Genomic DNA, 16,140 nt, shown 5'->3' with positions numbered 1-16,140 from the left:
CCTTTGAGCTAAATGAAATTATCGTAGGATTTTGCATTAAATCTTGTGAGGCATAGTAGTCTAGTATCTGTTTATGCAAATGTTATGTGACTGTTTTGTCTGTCTGTTTTATTAATTAATTGCTGTTGCAACATCCCTTTATCTCTAAATACAAGTGTAATAAAAAGGTGCAAAGCATAAACCAGAAATAAATTGGTAGAATATTAGTTGTGCTAACAGTGTGGAAAATTTATAGGAGGATCCATCTCACTGTTATGCTGTTATGAACATCTTGAGGTGAACAGTGCTGACTTTTTCTCTGAAACAAGAGGAACACATTGCCTACACTGTCTCCATACAGTCTGGGTTTATTTGAATGACAAGTCTGACATTAGCTTTTGACAGTTTCATGCTGTCTAAATACAGTTTTCTAATACAGGACTGTGTGCTTTATATGGAATATCAATGTTCCTTTTATCAATCAGTTCCTCAACACAGAGGACATCTAGCAGCTCAGATAAAAACAAATTATGAGTTTGAGCTCAGGCTATAGTTCAATTAGCAACACACTGTGGCATCGTTACTCCACCAATCCCATTCTGGCATTATTTATTAAAAGATTTTATTGCTCAAAAATATGACTTTCATTATTGTGCTGTAATAGCTATTACTTTGGCTGAAGTTGTTATTGAAATGTCTTTATGAAATGCATATTTATTATTTTTCCATTTCACAGAAAGGATTTCTCTTACAGTTTTGCCCTCTTTAGTTTTGCGATGGCATTATGGAAAACAGTGGATTATTTGCTTCATCAGTTACACTCCCCTTATCTGACTTGCATATTGAATGCATAACTCAACTGATTGATTTTAGTGTGGTGAGGAGGAGTTTCTTTTTTCTCGGAAGTGTCATTTTGACTTTTGAGCACTTTACTCTGGTTTCCTCTGGTCTTGAATCAGTAGATTCATTGCAACTACGGGTGATTGGCATTTCACAGGCAGTTGACTGTCCTTTTGTCACAGGTCATTTAAATCATCTGGAATCATATGCTTTGATTGTATAGCTTGATCAGACAAGACAAGTCCCACAGGCTTCCTTTTTTTCTTTTTTTTTTTTTTGCATTTTTTTTCCTCATTTTTATTCCTGATGTATTAGGTTTCCTATTTGTTTGTTTGCTTTTCTTATTTTTTACTTTGCTTCATTGATTTCATTCTTTCTGTCATTCTAGATCACTGACTACATCTATTTTTCTTTTACATGCATGCTACACAGCAAGAGCAAGTGTTTTCATTAGCAACTGGCATTAAATGCCTCATAGAATAAAAATAAAATTTGTAACTGAGGGGCAATATCATTGTTACATTTTACAGAGAACAGCTACATTAAAAGTTTTTTAGTCTGTTTTAATAAATAATCTTCAAATAATTTGATTATAAGGATTACTTAATCACTTCTGCACTGGTAGGGAACGAAAAGCTGTTACTGTGTTTCTAGTTCAAAACAGTATCTCTTCTGTTTGTTGGGTCTGAATCAATTTGCATGCTCCTCTGTGTAGGACGGACTTTAAACAGACACTTAACGTTCCAGCAGTATCCTGATCTGCATCCTGAGGAGCGGTCTAAATGAAATCAGTGGCTCCTTAGGAATGGGGTGCTGCTTAATGTGAGTACATAGGATAAGGACCTAGTTCTTAATTTAGAACACTTCCCTTTTGGTGGAAAACAGTTCTTGTTTTCCAAAACTAAAGAGGTGCAAGGGAACCTTGTCTCTTCTTTCATTGTATACGGTTTGGAATAATAAAATAAAAAATCAAAAATATTATAAACAACATAAACAGTATTAAACACTAAAAAAGAAAGCATCTGTTTCTTTAGTAGGCTGAACGAAATGATAGTGTTAGTGCAGCAAGTGTACATCTGGCAATTCCATAAAGCATCAAAGATTGTTCAAATTATCATGGATTAGATCTAAATTTGAGCATCAGTTGCATCGTAGGTATTTTTATGTATTCAACAAGAAAGACTTTCTTTCCAAGAGGTAGAAATGTAGTAGGTTCTGCATTATGCTGGTGGATATCTGATGTAGATTTGAACTCCAGTGCAAATGGCTAAAAGGGAGATGAGAACATTTTGTGTCTCGAAGGCAATGTCTTTACAAATTCAAATTAAATCTTCATCTGCCTTTATAGTATAGGAATTGTATGCCTGAGTTGGCATAGCTTGTGTTCTGAAGATATCCATGAGTGTCTCGGTGGCAAAATTGGAAGGTAAGACCAGTGGCTGTTAGGTCAGGTACACTTCTGTCTCCCTTAGAGTACTGGATCCTCACAAAATACTTTTCTTTAATTGTGCTGTTGCTAACAGACAGCTTTCTTAAAAGTATAATCAATCAATCATCATAATTTGACACTTTTTTTGACTGCCAAAGGTTTGGCATCCTTGTCTCTAAATTGGAGAGGCATTGATTTGACAGATGGACCAGTTGGTGGATAAGGAATTGGCTGAATGGTTGCACTCAGAGTTTTGGTCAATGGCTCAATGTCCAAGTAGAGACCAGTGATGAGTGGTTTTCGTCAGGGGTCGGTGTTGGACCGGTCCTGTTCAACATCTTTGTTGGCGATATGGACAGTGGGATCTAGTGCACCCTCAGCAGCTTTGCCAACAAGACCAAGCTGTGTGGTGCTGTTGACATGCTGGAGGGAAGGGATGCCATCCAGAAAGACCTGGACAGGCTCTAGAGTTGGGCCAGTACAAACATCCTGAAGTTCAACAAGGCAGAGTGCAAGGTCTTACACCTGAATCGGGGCAATCCCAAACACAAATACAGGCTGGGTGTAGACTGTCTTTAAAGCAGCCCTGAGGACGTGGACCTGAACAAGCGAGTCCAGAGGAGGCCCACAAAGATGCTCAGAGGGCTGGAGCACCTCTCCTATGAAGACAGGCTGAGATAGTTGGGCTTGTTCAGCCTGGAGAGGAGAAATCTCAGAAGAGACCTTATAACAGTCTTCCAATACCTACAAGGGGGCCTACAGAAAAGCTGAAGGGGAACTTTTTACAAGGGCATGTAGTGTGATAGGGCAAGGAGGAATGGTTTAAACTGATAGAGAGGACATGTAGGTTAGACATTAGGAAGAATTCCTTTATGATGAGAGTGGTGAGACACTGGCACAGATTGCCCAGAGAAGCTGTGGCTGCCCAATCTCTGGCAGTGTTCGAGGCCAGGCTGGATGGGGCTTTGAGCAACCTGGTCTAGTGGAAGAAAAGAAGAAAAGCTTTAAGGTCCCTTCCAACACAAACCATTCTGAGTCTGTGATCATAAATCTCTGTGACAGTCTATTGTATTATGGGACAGATCAGTTAGGTTTTTTTCACTTTTTTTATCAGAAAGAAATGCCCTGAAAACAGCTGAATTAAACCATGTAGGAACTTCATCAGTATTGATGGAAGAGATATAGAAGATCTTTATTTTATATTTCCTTTTAAAAATGTTTCTTGAATTACATGAAATTATACTCACAGAAGTTTGCTATATGCTGTTCCAGATGACAGTGTGCAATAAGGGAACTCCCAGCTTTTTTTAGATGTGTGGGCCAATAGCCTGGACTAATAAGGATAGCCTAATACTGACCTTGCTGAAAATTATGATGGAAGGGGTGATAATCTAAGATATGGCATGTCTGATCTGAAATATGACTCTTCAATAGTTTTACCCCAGGAAAATGTTAATCTTTGTAATTCCAGAATCAAAGTTTTTGTTTTAGAATTAATCTTCACAATTTCTACCACCTCTCATGAACATCTGAAATTCAATTAAAAGGATTATTGTGTTTTAGCAAGAAAAATAGTTTATCTGGGTTTTTTTCTTCTTTTCTTTAATAGGTTTTATTTCTTTGCTAATTGTACTCAGAATTTTCTTCTAGTAGAGTGTATGTGAGATCCATAAACTAAGGATATGGCAGTGTACCATCTGACAAGATGGTTTAATGAAATCAGCTACTGTTTTACTAAAAGACTGAAAATAAACTGAGAGCAGCTGGCAAATTGCCAAGTTCAGCTACCAGGAGAGTTTGCACTTTTATAAAATTTTCTAAAAGGTTCTGTTAAAGAGCCATAGATTTTCCAAAAAACTGCTAACTCACCTGATGATAACATACAAGTGATTCTTTTGAGTAATGTAATTGTATGCTGCTGTGTAGTAATGCATCATTTAATTAAACATGAATAATTTCTTTGGCATTTTTTAAAATTAAGGATCTTTTGGGGAGATTGATGTGAAGATCATTCATAATTCCGATAATAATAAAAAGTGAATATACATTTTTCTTTTAATTTATAGAGCAACAGCTCTCAGAGTAGTATGGCATTTGTCCAAGGATTTAACTGAGATTAATACAAATATATCTGAATGTAACCTGTGGACTGTAGCTGGGTTTTTGATAAAGAAAAAACCACCATTTCCAAGATCAGAAAGTAACACTGACTTAAATTGTTGAACCATAGCCAGACCTGATTCCTGGCATTATTAATCATGCAATCATTCTTCTTTTCTTGTAAAGATAAGAACGTGTTATATCTTACTTTTAAAGTTGTCCTTTTGCTATTGTGAGATCAACTGTGTTGAAAGATTTATAACTCTATACAAAGCCCATTATGGTATTACAAAAAAATACATTGCATTAGAGATAGATAGTTTTTCAACTCATAAACTTTGCACAATAGCATGTTTTTCTTGATTTTTAAAATTTAAATTATAGAAGTATTATTAATTTTTAAGTATCAATTTAAATTCAGAACATATCACTTTATTGTCACTTGCTTGAGCAGCCAAATGAAGTTATCACATTTCCCATGCTTGCACATTTTAGTTTTGGAGACTTTCTGAGAGTGAGTTTTAAAGCTGTTACATTGGATCAGCCTCTTTTGAAAGCTTAAATTTTCTTTTCATGTATTTTGGTGTACGTAAAAGAAGTTCAAATAACATTATCAATGTTAATGACTAGAAAAAATGTCTGAAAAGTTAAAAGCTTGAAATAGTAAACATATGAGTTTATTTTCTGTATTGTATTTATTTCTGTATTTATTTACTATTTTGATTCTGATGTGTGATTGAATAGTATGAATGATGCCAAAGTGAAACTCCCTGTCCTGCAGAGAATTGCAAATATGTGAACACACAGGTCACCTTTCAAGCACTTTCCATTCTTGTTACCTTCGCAAAGCTACCAGTAAGAATGGTGATTTTTTTTTTTGTCATGTTGGCATCTGTCAGCTATTCAGTGAAGTGAATCCATTTTTTTACAGAAGTCCTCAAATATCTATCAGATGGTGGTAATTTTTTTCCCCCTGCCAATCTGGACAGCTTTTAAAAGTGACAACCTGACAGATGTAAATGTGCTTATTTAAGGACAACCTAAATAAGCCAGCTTATTTTTCTGCAGCTACTTAAAAATAAAAAGCATAGCCATCTACTGAGGCTCAAACACAGGACTGCCATTCCATTTGTAAAGCCAGATATGAAAGGGCAGAATAGCTTTCTCTCATTGGAAGAAGGTTTTTCCCCCACAAAAAAAAAAAAAAAAGATAGTGCATACCAGAAAACACTTGGAAACCCCAAATCATTGGTCAATGGCAGTGTATGATGTGAGGCAGTAGCTGGAAACTGCAGTTATCACAGAACTACTTTCTGTAGTTCTGTGATATTCCCACCAAGCCTAGTGGGAATTCAAATCCATATTGACTCTAGATTTCTGTGTTGTGGTTTTGGTTTTTTTTTTTCTTTTATTTCTATATCAAGAAATGCAGTACTTTTGAAATAAATTAATCCTAGGAGTAGAATTTTTATAAGTAGATATTCAGGTAAATGTTTCTGCTTTTAGTCATATGCTGGGAAAAATTTGAATTAAGAACAATCTCAGGGTCTAGTGCTTTGTTTGTTCCAGTCAGCGTTAACAGTCTACACAACACAGCTGCGTTTACCATCCTCAGTCTCCAGCATGGTTGCAGAGGATGGGGGTTTCCAATTGACCGGCATTCTGCCACCATCCCTTACTGTCAACCTTCTCCAGTTGCATGAGGAACTGAAATAATGAGACAAGCTTTGAATGTCACACAACAGAAGTTGTTAGCAGATGAGCAAGTTTGCTGGCAAACCTTCTTAACACTATTAATTCAAACTGGAAATGTGACCGACCTGTGTCCTGTGTCCTTTACACTCAGAATGAGTGCAAAGTTTGACTGCTTATGTCAGTTAATCCAAAGAAATGCTAGTAAGAAAGAGCAGAGCATTACCAAAATGAGGATATTAAATCTCCCTTCTTGAAAATGTATGAAGAAAAAAAAAAAAGAAAAATAAATTCTCATGACATTTTCTTATTCCAAAATGTAGGGGATTACTAGTAGTTGATAAACTACGTGAGGTCATGGCCTTAAAGATGCTATGGTATCAAATATAAACAGGTTGATCTGTGAAGTTGCTGCTAATGTGTTGATTATATATTTATATTTCGTTATTACATTTTAAAAACTATAAATCTCTCATTTTTTCCCCTGCATTTTTCCATGTCACTGTGCTATTGTAGATTCCTCTCCATGTCTATTCGTCTTTTCCCACCTACTGATTTGTTCTACGCCCATTCAGCTTTTTTCCATTTTCTTCCATGTTTATAGTACCTTGGTGTCTCTTCTATCTGCTGTGACAAAGAGACGTCTTGTTTTCTGTCTGGACCTAGGCAAATTAATTCTTCATACCTTTACTCTTGTAAGATGAATAACCAGACACACCACTGTCCCAATTGAATGTAATATTTATATCCTAGTAAAAAGGTTGAGTAATCAAATATTGAAGTTTCACACACTGTTAACTCAGTTTTATGAAGAGTTTTGAAGTTTCTTCGTCCTTCTGTTCAACTGTTATTTGACTACTTTCATGGAGACAGATTATTAGATCACATTAGATTACTGTTTTGTGTTATGCAAAATAAATAATTTCAGAGTCAGTTAAGCAATTATAAACTTCTTTTTACATCACATACAAGTCAGTATGAAATATTTGAATCTTTCCGTGCCCTGAGATTTAATTGTTAAAAATAACATAAACTCTTGACTAAATGTAAATAGTTAATGAGTGCATAGGATTCTGTGTTTTCATTTCCTGACTATTTACTGTTGCTGTGCTCGCAGAGTCACACAGTCATTCTTCACTTGTAATCTCATTTAAAATTATGTCCATGATCTCTAGAAGGTTCTATGGATTTTAAGGAGAAATTTGAATACCTCTTTAATAAAAAGCCTAAAAAAACCCATTGCTTCTATTTCAGTGCATAGCTTTAAGGAAGAATTTTTTTGGCAAAACTCTTAGCTCTCCTTTCCAGTCAATGAACATATGTGTGGATGAGGAATTTTCTGAGTTAGAGGTATGGAAAATGCTGACAGCTTGGCAGCAGCTTTGAATTTTTCAATAAAATGGTAACTACTTTTTTTCTGTCCCAGGAAGCAGCTTCTAAAACACTGCTCTGAATCTTGCATTTAAGGATCCTATGAGCTCTAACTTTCCCTGTGTTTGGTATAATGTAGATAACAAATGCGATAATGTAATTGCAAGCTCACAGGACATTTTGTGTAGTCTTAGTATTGAACTAAGTAGTTTTTAATCAGAATCAAGTTTTAATTTGTAAACTTGAAGGTGAAGTTACTCTTGGAATATGCAAAACCATTGCAAACTCAATCATAGAGTATTATCCTGTGCCAACAGAAGGGAAAGTGAAACTAAGTAAAATATTAATAGACAATCCACAGCTGACACAAATTTTTAGTTAGCTTGTATTTTAAGTAAGTGGATAGTTGGAATCAGTGGAGCATTACTATCATTAATCTGAAATAACCATAAATGGTCAATCAGGATATTTAGAGCACTTCTTTACTGGTGCAAAATGTGTTGCTGTTGTGGCCTTCAAGAGTTGTTGCCATATTTCATTAATTAATACTTGTAAAGCCTTTTAAGAACTTAAAGCCATTAGGCCAGTGAAAAGCATTTTATTATTGTCATTGTTCATTTGAAATACTAAATAAAGAAATCAGAACAAAATAATTTGCTCCAGGTTTCTGGTCAAACTTATTTATTTTAGTAATCATTCTATTAAAGATATTAATTTACATTAAAATATAGTGCAAGGTTTATTCAGGTCACTTTGATTGAAGGTGGCACTGAAAATGAAGCTTGATTTGGGTTTTTTGCAAGTCACGTGTAAAAAGTCACATGCAAGTCATACAAGTCACAACGAAAATCTTACTTGGATAAAGAGTTTTTTGGCAAACCATTGCAAAGCTGGTATCTACCATCAAAATACTCATTCAGGTTACTTTGCACCTCTAGGGAGAGGGATTTGTTCACGTTCTGTCTCTCTACTGAAGGAAGGATATAGATGATGAAGATGATTATTGCCTATCTTGGGCGCCTGCTTTGACTCACCTGGATTGAATGTATTTATTTTTATTTACTGATTACAGTTTTTACAGGTTTGTGAAAAGTGTGATGCTTCTGACAGTTCTGGAAGAACTTTTTCACTATATTGTTGATGTAAGATTTGCAGTTGCAGACTGGGCGATTATTGCTAGTTTACTAGTGAAATACAGAACTCATGTAATTCTGATTTGTATTTTTGAAGATCATTAATTGTTTGCATGTGTGTAATTGCTAGCTATCATGCTATGAAGCATATGTAAGTCTTTACATATAAGGTACACCAAAGTCTTATTTCTTTATTATAAGACTGAGAAGTGTGTTGAATTAGCCTAGGTTAAATGCAATGCAATGCCTTCATTACACATAATCACTGGAGTGGCTCTAGTTTGAAGTATGTATTTAAAGCTCAATTCAGTTCAGCAACAGACCTGAAATATTTAATATCTACTAGAAAAGATCCTAGAAAAAAATACTAGATGAAACTGTCTTCATAAATTATGTCGTGCTGGAAAATTACAGTTGCTTGAATTTTTTTTGTTCCCTTTGGTTACTTTTACAGTTTTGTTCATTTAGTAGTCAGCTATGCTAGTGAAGTATTTCTCAATAATGCATTTCTTTCTTTTAAAAAGTAATTCTCAACTCCAGTAGAAAATGTTTTTTGTTTCCTGTTAGACTGCACTGGTAACCTCACATAAGACTCCAAATCAAGAATTTTCAGGGCTGGTTTGACTCTGCCTTCACTTAAGTGAAAACCAGAAATAATATTTTATTGACTCTTTTACATTGATCCTTGAAAAGAAAGACAACGACGAGGATAGAAATATTCTGCAGGACAGCTTTTTATTAGGCTTTTTAAAAACATAGCTCCAGTTTAGAATATATTCAGATGTTGCTATTTAAACTTTACAGTGACTACCGATATATTGTGGGCTACAAACTTTAATGAAGATTTATGTTTTTCAGTGAGCATAATTAATTTGAAATTTAATTGTAAAGGGTGATATTCTTTATTTCACTCATAGTTAATGTAGTACATCAAGCCACTTTATTAAAAGGTAGCTATTTTTCAACGTCTTCTTAGGTGATGCAGATATCTTCTGTTTGATTTGACATGTATAACAAAAATACTAGAATGCATTGACTAGAGTGTGCAAGTCAAGCTGCTGTTCTTAACTAGATGTTCAACACAATCTGGACCTGAAAATGAGGTGGATTTAACAGGAAAAATACAGCTACCAGTGGAGCCACAGCTGAGTGTTTCATGTTCGTCTGTGTAAACTCAGCTTAGACCACACATCGGGCTGTGGCTTATATTGGTTCATCCTGAATGTACTGCCTGCAGCATTACCGCTGGCTGAAACCTGCCGACAGACTAAAGGTTTTATAAGTACAGTGTGTGGCCTGAAGTGAAATAACTTTGCGGACTGAACCCAGTTTCTGGGAACTTCATCATGAAAATTCCTTCCTAGACGGTGTGAGTTGAGAGCAGTGGAGACTCTTCTGGTCCTTCTGCACAGTGCAGAAGCACATGGATAAAACAGGATAGTCATATATCCCTCTATTGCCATGCTATGCATTCATTAGTGGGTTGCAAATATAAAAGTGTATTTTTTCATGCATTTCAAATATAAAAAAAAAAAATATTGAAACATTGGGCTTTCTTTTCTTTTTTGTATACAAAGTAAGGAGGACAAAATACCTGTGTAGATATTCCATCCTTTCTGTTACTGGTAGGTTTCTGATGAGAGACATTCAAATCTGATGAACACTGGCAATCTATGCCGATTATGCTGAAGTATATGAACATATATATGTAAAATACATATTCAGACTTCCATTATGCAATATATAATTTATAAAATCTAGACCACACATAGAGGACATTATAAACTCCATATATTCCATGTATTTGTATATGGATATATGGTATATCTGCTACTAAGGCTTTTTACTGCTAACCAAATTGACGAATTCTAAATGATCTTTGGAAATAAAGTCAACAAGACAAACTAGAAAATAAAAAAGTCTTTTTTGTAAATGTTCATATCTGAGATACACCAGCCTACAGTTTTTACAGAAGAGCATTTAGAATGAGCAATAAAAGTAAAAAAATGGGCTGCTTTAAATAATTCTATCTGTAACAACATCATTTAAATCATTGCTTATGATTTTTAAACCATAGCTATGACATCAACAGTGACTGTGATTGTATTAGTTTTTTTAATTTGGATCAGGACCATGCTTTGAAATGATTTTCTAGATGATGTGTACTTACATGTTGGTTCACATCAATGAGTGGTCTTGGACTACACAAGCTGTATTCCTTTTGGATTAGACTAAATTGGAAAATGTCCTACAGGAGTACAGTTTATGTACTTCAGCATGTATTGTTCAGTCTGCATATGGGACCAATTTTGGACTTGGCAAGGTTAAGACCTCTGAAATGCATGTGTTGTGCAGTAACTGTTAAACTTTACTGTTCCGTTCTTATTGCATTGCAGTAATTGTTAGTATGGTATGAATTGAACAAATTAATTTTAGTCTGAGACAGGACCTCAGCTTTTTTTCCAGACTTTGTCTTTTTCCTATGCAGCATAGGTTTCATGGGATTTTCACATTATGGAACTCACAAGTTTATTAAAACAAGAAAAATCAATGTAGGGAGGAAGCACAGGAACAACTTATTAAAGTGTGAATATAGATGTCATGGCAGAAAACATTAAATCTAACTTTTTCTTTTTTTTTTTCCCCAGGAAAGAACAGTAACAATTAGGAGACAGACTATAGGAGGATTTGGATTAAGTATAAAGGTAGGATGGGGTTTTGGGGTTCTTTTTTCTATCCCTGTTACACAAAAGGCATCTGTGTATATAGTTAATGTTACTTTTAATGAGGACAAACTATATTTTATCGGACTATAAACAAGAGAACAATCATATTATAGGATGTAAGATACTGTCCAGTAGGCAACCAGCAGCTACACTGCCCTATGGAATGGAATGCAATGTAAAGATCATTCCCTTAAGATTTAACTGAGCAACTCTGTAATAAAATTTAATAGGAGAGTTGAAAAGTGTTTGCAACTACACAGACTGTATTTTTGTTCAACAGCTCTCTAATTTAGGTGGTTATTAATGAATGCTAAATTACACTGGCAGACACATGGAACAGCCAGTAACTTCATCATCAATTCTCCTGCAAAGGATATCACATTAATTCACTGCAATTCATTAGTAGGACAGAAAGTATTGCTTTTTCATGTTGTTTATTTTGCTGTAGATCAAGCAAAGGCAGCAATTTATCAGGCTACATATTTTTGCTTTCTTCAGCAAGAACATAGGAACATATGAAAGAAACAAGAATTTAGGAACATATAGAAGTGTAGGTGATCCTGTTTTGAGGGATGGGGGAAGGGTTAATAATTTTTGTCATCATACTTTATGCTTTTGAAAACCTGTCATAGTTTAAGCCCTTACCTGAGTTTTGAATCTCGGAGTAGACAACACAACATTAATTCCATCATCCAGACACAGCAGTCCTCAGTCTCAAGATAGCAATGGAAAAACTTAAGTGTATTTCATATGAATGCAAAGAGGCTTAAATTATGCATATAAAGTGAAAGTATAGACTTTCCTGTGAACATCTGCTAGTGCTGACCTTGTAAGAAGGGACTCAAAAGAGGGATTAATGTGCATTTGTGTTGTCATTGATAAGAATATTGCTGAATAGAAATACTAGTTCTTAAAATATGTCTTGGCACACTTGCTGTTATCTTCTTGACCCGCTGAAGACCTCTATTCAAGGAAAAATAATTGCTATTTTGTGGCCAAAGTTTCTCGCAAGTTTAGTCAACATTTCACAAGTTATTTTCCTCTAATATAAGTTACATTTCACTGAATAATGATGAAGTAATGTGTATCAGTGTAAAATTGAGTATATGTCTGAATGAGGTTTTATTTAGCTGGTGCCAAGAAATAACTGGTTACAGTAAGGACTTTTGAGGTTTGGAGAGCAAATCTCATTAAGAGTCACGAAAATTAATTTCTTAGTAATACATTACAGTGGGTTATCTTTTAGAATTAAAGTTGCTAACAAGTTTAAGATTACATTACTTAAGTATCAGGTACATTGTATAAAACAAAATATCATTGAGAAACATAAATTAAATAGTGAATGTGCAGTGGTCTTTCTTAAATTAGTGGAGTGAGATATTCTTAAATTTTTAAAGCAAGATGTCCATTGTTCTGCAGAAAATCCTTGGAAGTTGCAAAAGTATTTTAAAAGTGACAAACCAGATTGTGAATTCAGCCTAGACAGGAAAAAAACTTGTTTCCATAGGGAAACAAAACAAAGAGAACCACCTATATCAAGTGTACTAGAAGCAACTGCAATAGAATTTACAAATAAAGGCTCTAAATTAAAATTATTTATTTTATTGCATAGATCTTTTGATCAGTATTAATCTTAAGTAGTGGAAAGGTGAAGGTACCTAAATTCAGAGTTGAATAGATTATTTCTTTTTAATTTTTGGAATAACTAACAATAAGGTTATGGAATCCCTTCAACAGATGTATTAAATAGATATCTCTTTCAGCAAAGGAAACAAACTCACTTGGATGATGTAGAATAGGTAGTGAAAATAGCAAGTAGAATTCTATGTGTATTAAACAGTATGATTCATTTCTTTTTAATGATTTATTTTTAGAAAATCAATGAACATGGAAACTCTTTTGCTAGATTCCATTTTTAGTAATCCTATACTCTCAAAAAGAAAGATTGACAAGCAATTGGATAGCCAATACAATCTAATCACAATAATTAATATAATCTGCTACTATAATTTTAAGATAGTAGAATCATAGAATTATAGAATCATAGAATAGTTAGGGCTGGAAAGGACCTTAAGATCATCTAGTTCCAACCCCCCTGCCATGGGCAGGAACACCTCGCACTAAACCATGTTGCCCAAGGCTCTGTCCAGCCTGGCCTTGAACACCGCCAGGGATGGAGCATCCACAACCTCCCTGGGCAACCCATTCCAGTGCCTCACCACCCTCACAGTAAAGAATGTCTTCCTTATGTCTAATCTAAACTTCCCCTGTTTAAATTTGAGCCCATTACCCCTTGTCCTACCACTACAGTCCCTAATGAAGAATCCCTCCCCAGCATCCTTATAGACCCCCTTCAGATACTGGAAGGCTGCTATGAGGTCTCCACGCAGCCTTCTCTTCTCCAGGCTGAACAGCCCCAACTTTCTCAGCCTGTCTTCATACGGGAGGTGCTCCAGCCCTCTTATCATCCTCGTGGCCCTCCTCTGGTCTCACTCCAACAGCTCCATGTCCTTTTTATGTTGAGGACACCAGAACTGTACACAGTACTCCAAGTGGGGTCTCATGAGAGCAGAATAGAGAGAGGGGCAGGATCACCTCCTTTGACCTGCTGGTCACACTTCTGATGCAGCCCTGGATACGGTTGGCTTTCTCGACTGCAAGCACACACTGAATCTGGTTCATGTTCAGTTTCTCATCAACCAACACCCCCAAGTCCGTCTCCGCAGGGCTGCTCTGAATCTCTTCTCTGCCCAACCTGTAGCAGTGCCTGGGATTGCCCCGACCCAGATGTAGGACCTTGCACTTGGCTTGGTTAAACTTCATGAGGTTGGCATCGGCCCACCTCACAAGTGTGTCAAGGTCCCTCTGGATGGCATCCCTTCCCTCCAGCGTATCAACCGAACCACACAGCTTGGTGTCGTCGGCAATCTTGCTGAGGGTGCACTCAATCCCACTGTCCATGTCGCCAACAAAGTTAACCACAACTCTTAGCACGCTGCCATCCAGCCAGTTCTTTATCCACTGAGTGGGCCATCCATCAAATTGATGTCTTTCCAATTTAGAGACAAGGATGTCGTGTGGTACAGTGTCAAACGCTTTGAACAAGTCCAGGTAGATGACATCAACTGCTTTGCCCCTGTTCATCAATTCCCTAGCCCCATTATAGAAAGCCACCAAATTGGTCTGGCAGGATTTCCCCTTAGTAAAACCATGTTGGCTGTCACCAACCACCTTGTTGTTTTTCATGTGCCTTAGCATGCTTTCCAGGAGAATCTGCTCCAAGATTTTGCCAGGCACAGAGGTGAGGCTGACTGGTCTGTACTTCCCTGGGTCTTCCATTTTCCCCTTCTTGAAAATGGGGGTTGTATTACCCTTCTTCCAGTCATTGGGAACTTCACCTGACTGCCATGATTTTTCAAATATGTTGGGCAGTGGCTTAGCAACTTCGTTCGCCCGCTCCGTCAGGACCCGTGGATGGATTTCATCAGGTCCCATGGACTTGTGCACGTTCAGGTTCTTAAGATGGTCTCGAACCTGATCCTCTCCTCCAGTGGGCCTAAGGTCTTCATTCTCACAGTCTCTGCATCTGCTTTCCAAGACTTGGGTGGTGTGGTCGGAGCACTTGCTGGTGAAGACTGAGGCAAAGAAGTCATTAAGAACCTCAGCCTTCTCCAAATCCATGGTAGCCAGTTCTCCCAATAGTTTCCGGAGAGGGCCCACGTTGTCCCTCCTCTGTCTTTTATTTGCTACATGTCTATAGAATCCTTTCCTGTTATCTTTCACATCCCTTGCCAGATTTAATTCTAACTGGGTTTTAGCTTTCCTAACCTGGTCCCTAGCTTCCCGGGCAATGCTCCTATATTCTTCCCAGGCCGCCTGTCCTTGCTTCCACCTTCTATAAGCTTCTTTTTCCCCTCTAACTTTCCTCAGCAGCAACTTAGAACCGGAATTTAAAGTAATCCTTTTTGTAGTTTGGTAAGCAAACTTTATGAAGACTTACTGAAATGGACTTTTTAGGTATGTCATGAAATGTCAATCTAAATTCCAAATATTCTGAAGAGTGCTAGTTTGCTAGTTTTCTTTTTTAAAAGGTACCAATCACGGTATGCTTCCTCTTGCAGATGAGTAACAGTTTGTTACTTTGGGTTTTTTTGAAGATACCTGAACTTTAATACTTATATTTATTATTAGTTTTAAATAGAAAAGTAATTATTTTTGTAGAAGTGAGGAGGCCTTTGCTCCTTGTTTCAGTAGCTCTATTTCCCACAAAACCACATAATACAGTGGTTCCTGTTGTCTTGCTACTCTCAGATTATTTGAAGATGGGGGTTATAATCGGAGGACTTACTTTGTGAAAGTGGTGTATATCAGAGGATGCAGTTTATCTGATGTGTGAGTTATAGCAGTACAGTGATTAGTGACCCTTCAAAATATTTGTGTTTCAATATGATTTTGTCTAGTTTTTGCATTCAGCTATTTAAAAAACCTGCTTGTGAGATTGATTTACACAAGATCTGAACTCAAGCCCTTTAAAAAATTGAGTATAATCCAATCTTTGAAGGTGTTAAAGAACAAAAGAAAACCCTGTTTTGTATTTTGCTGTACTTTATTTTACTGAAATTAATGGTAAAAGTGTGATGGAATTTGAAGCAGAACTGATCTGTTTTATGCTCTTCAGAAGGAATTATTTTCTAATTTCTGAAGCTCCTTTAGAACCCTTAGTAATAAACCTCTCTGTGTGAAGGAATAGCCATGGAGTTAAATGTACAAATTAAGCGTGATGTCATATTTCAGTCATTTATCACATCTCCGACAAGTTTGTGATTTGACACAAGAAGCTGCTAAGTGTATGACTTCTGAAAGAACATCA

At 36.2% G+C, this 16,140-nt stretch overlaps 1 protein-coding gene across 9 annotated transcripts in view; it reads left to right on the top strand.

Moving 5' to 3' along the window:
- Positions 1-16,140, top strand: part of SNTG1 (syntrophin gamma 1) — a 325,021-nt gene that overhangs the window by 174,963 nt on the left and 133,918 nt on the right. For all 9 annotated transcript variants that reach the window (XR_003993467.1, XR_003993462.1, XM_030499511.1 and 6 more), the window contains one exon: positions 11,193-11,249. Coding sequence is in view for 5 of the 9 variants with exons in the window: in XM_030499498.1 (XP_030355358.1) it covers positions 11,193-11,249 (57 nt within the window). In the remaining 4 variants the exon portion in view is untranslated. The remainder of the gene's footprint in view (positions 1-11,192; positions 11,250-16,140) is intronic.

This window comes from Strigops habroptila, chromosome 1 (assembly GCF_004027225.2).
Source record: "Strigops habroptila isolate Jane chromosome 1, bStrHab1.2.pri, whole genome shotgun sequence".
Taxonomy (NCBI): Eukaryota; Metazoa; Chordata; class Aves; order Psittaciformes; family Psittacidae; genus Strigops; species Strigops habroptila.
The sequence above is the reverse complement of the archived record's forward strand: the minus strand, read 5'-3'. Positions and strand labels throughout refer to the sequence as shown.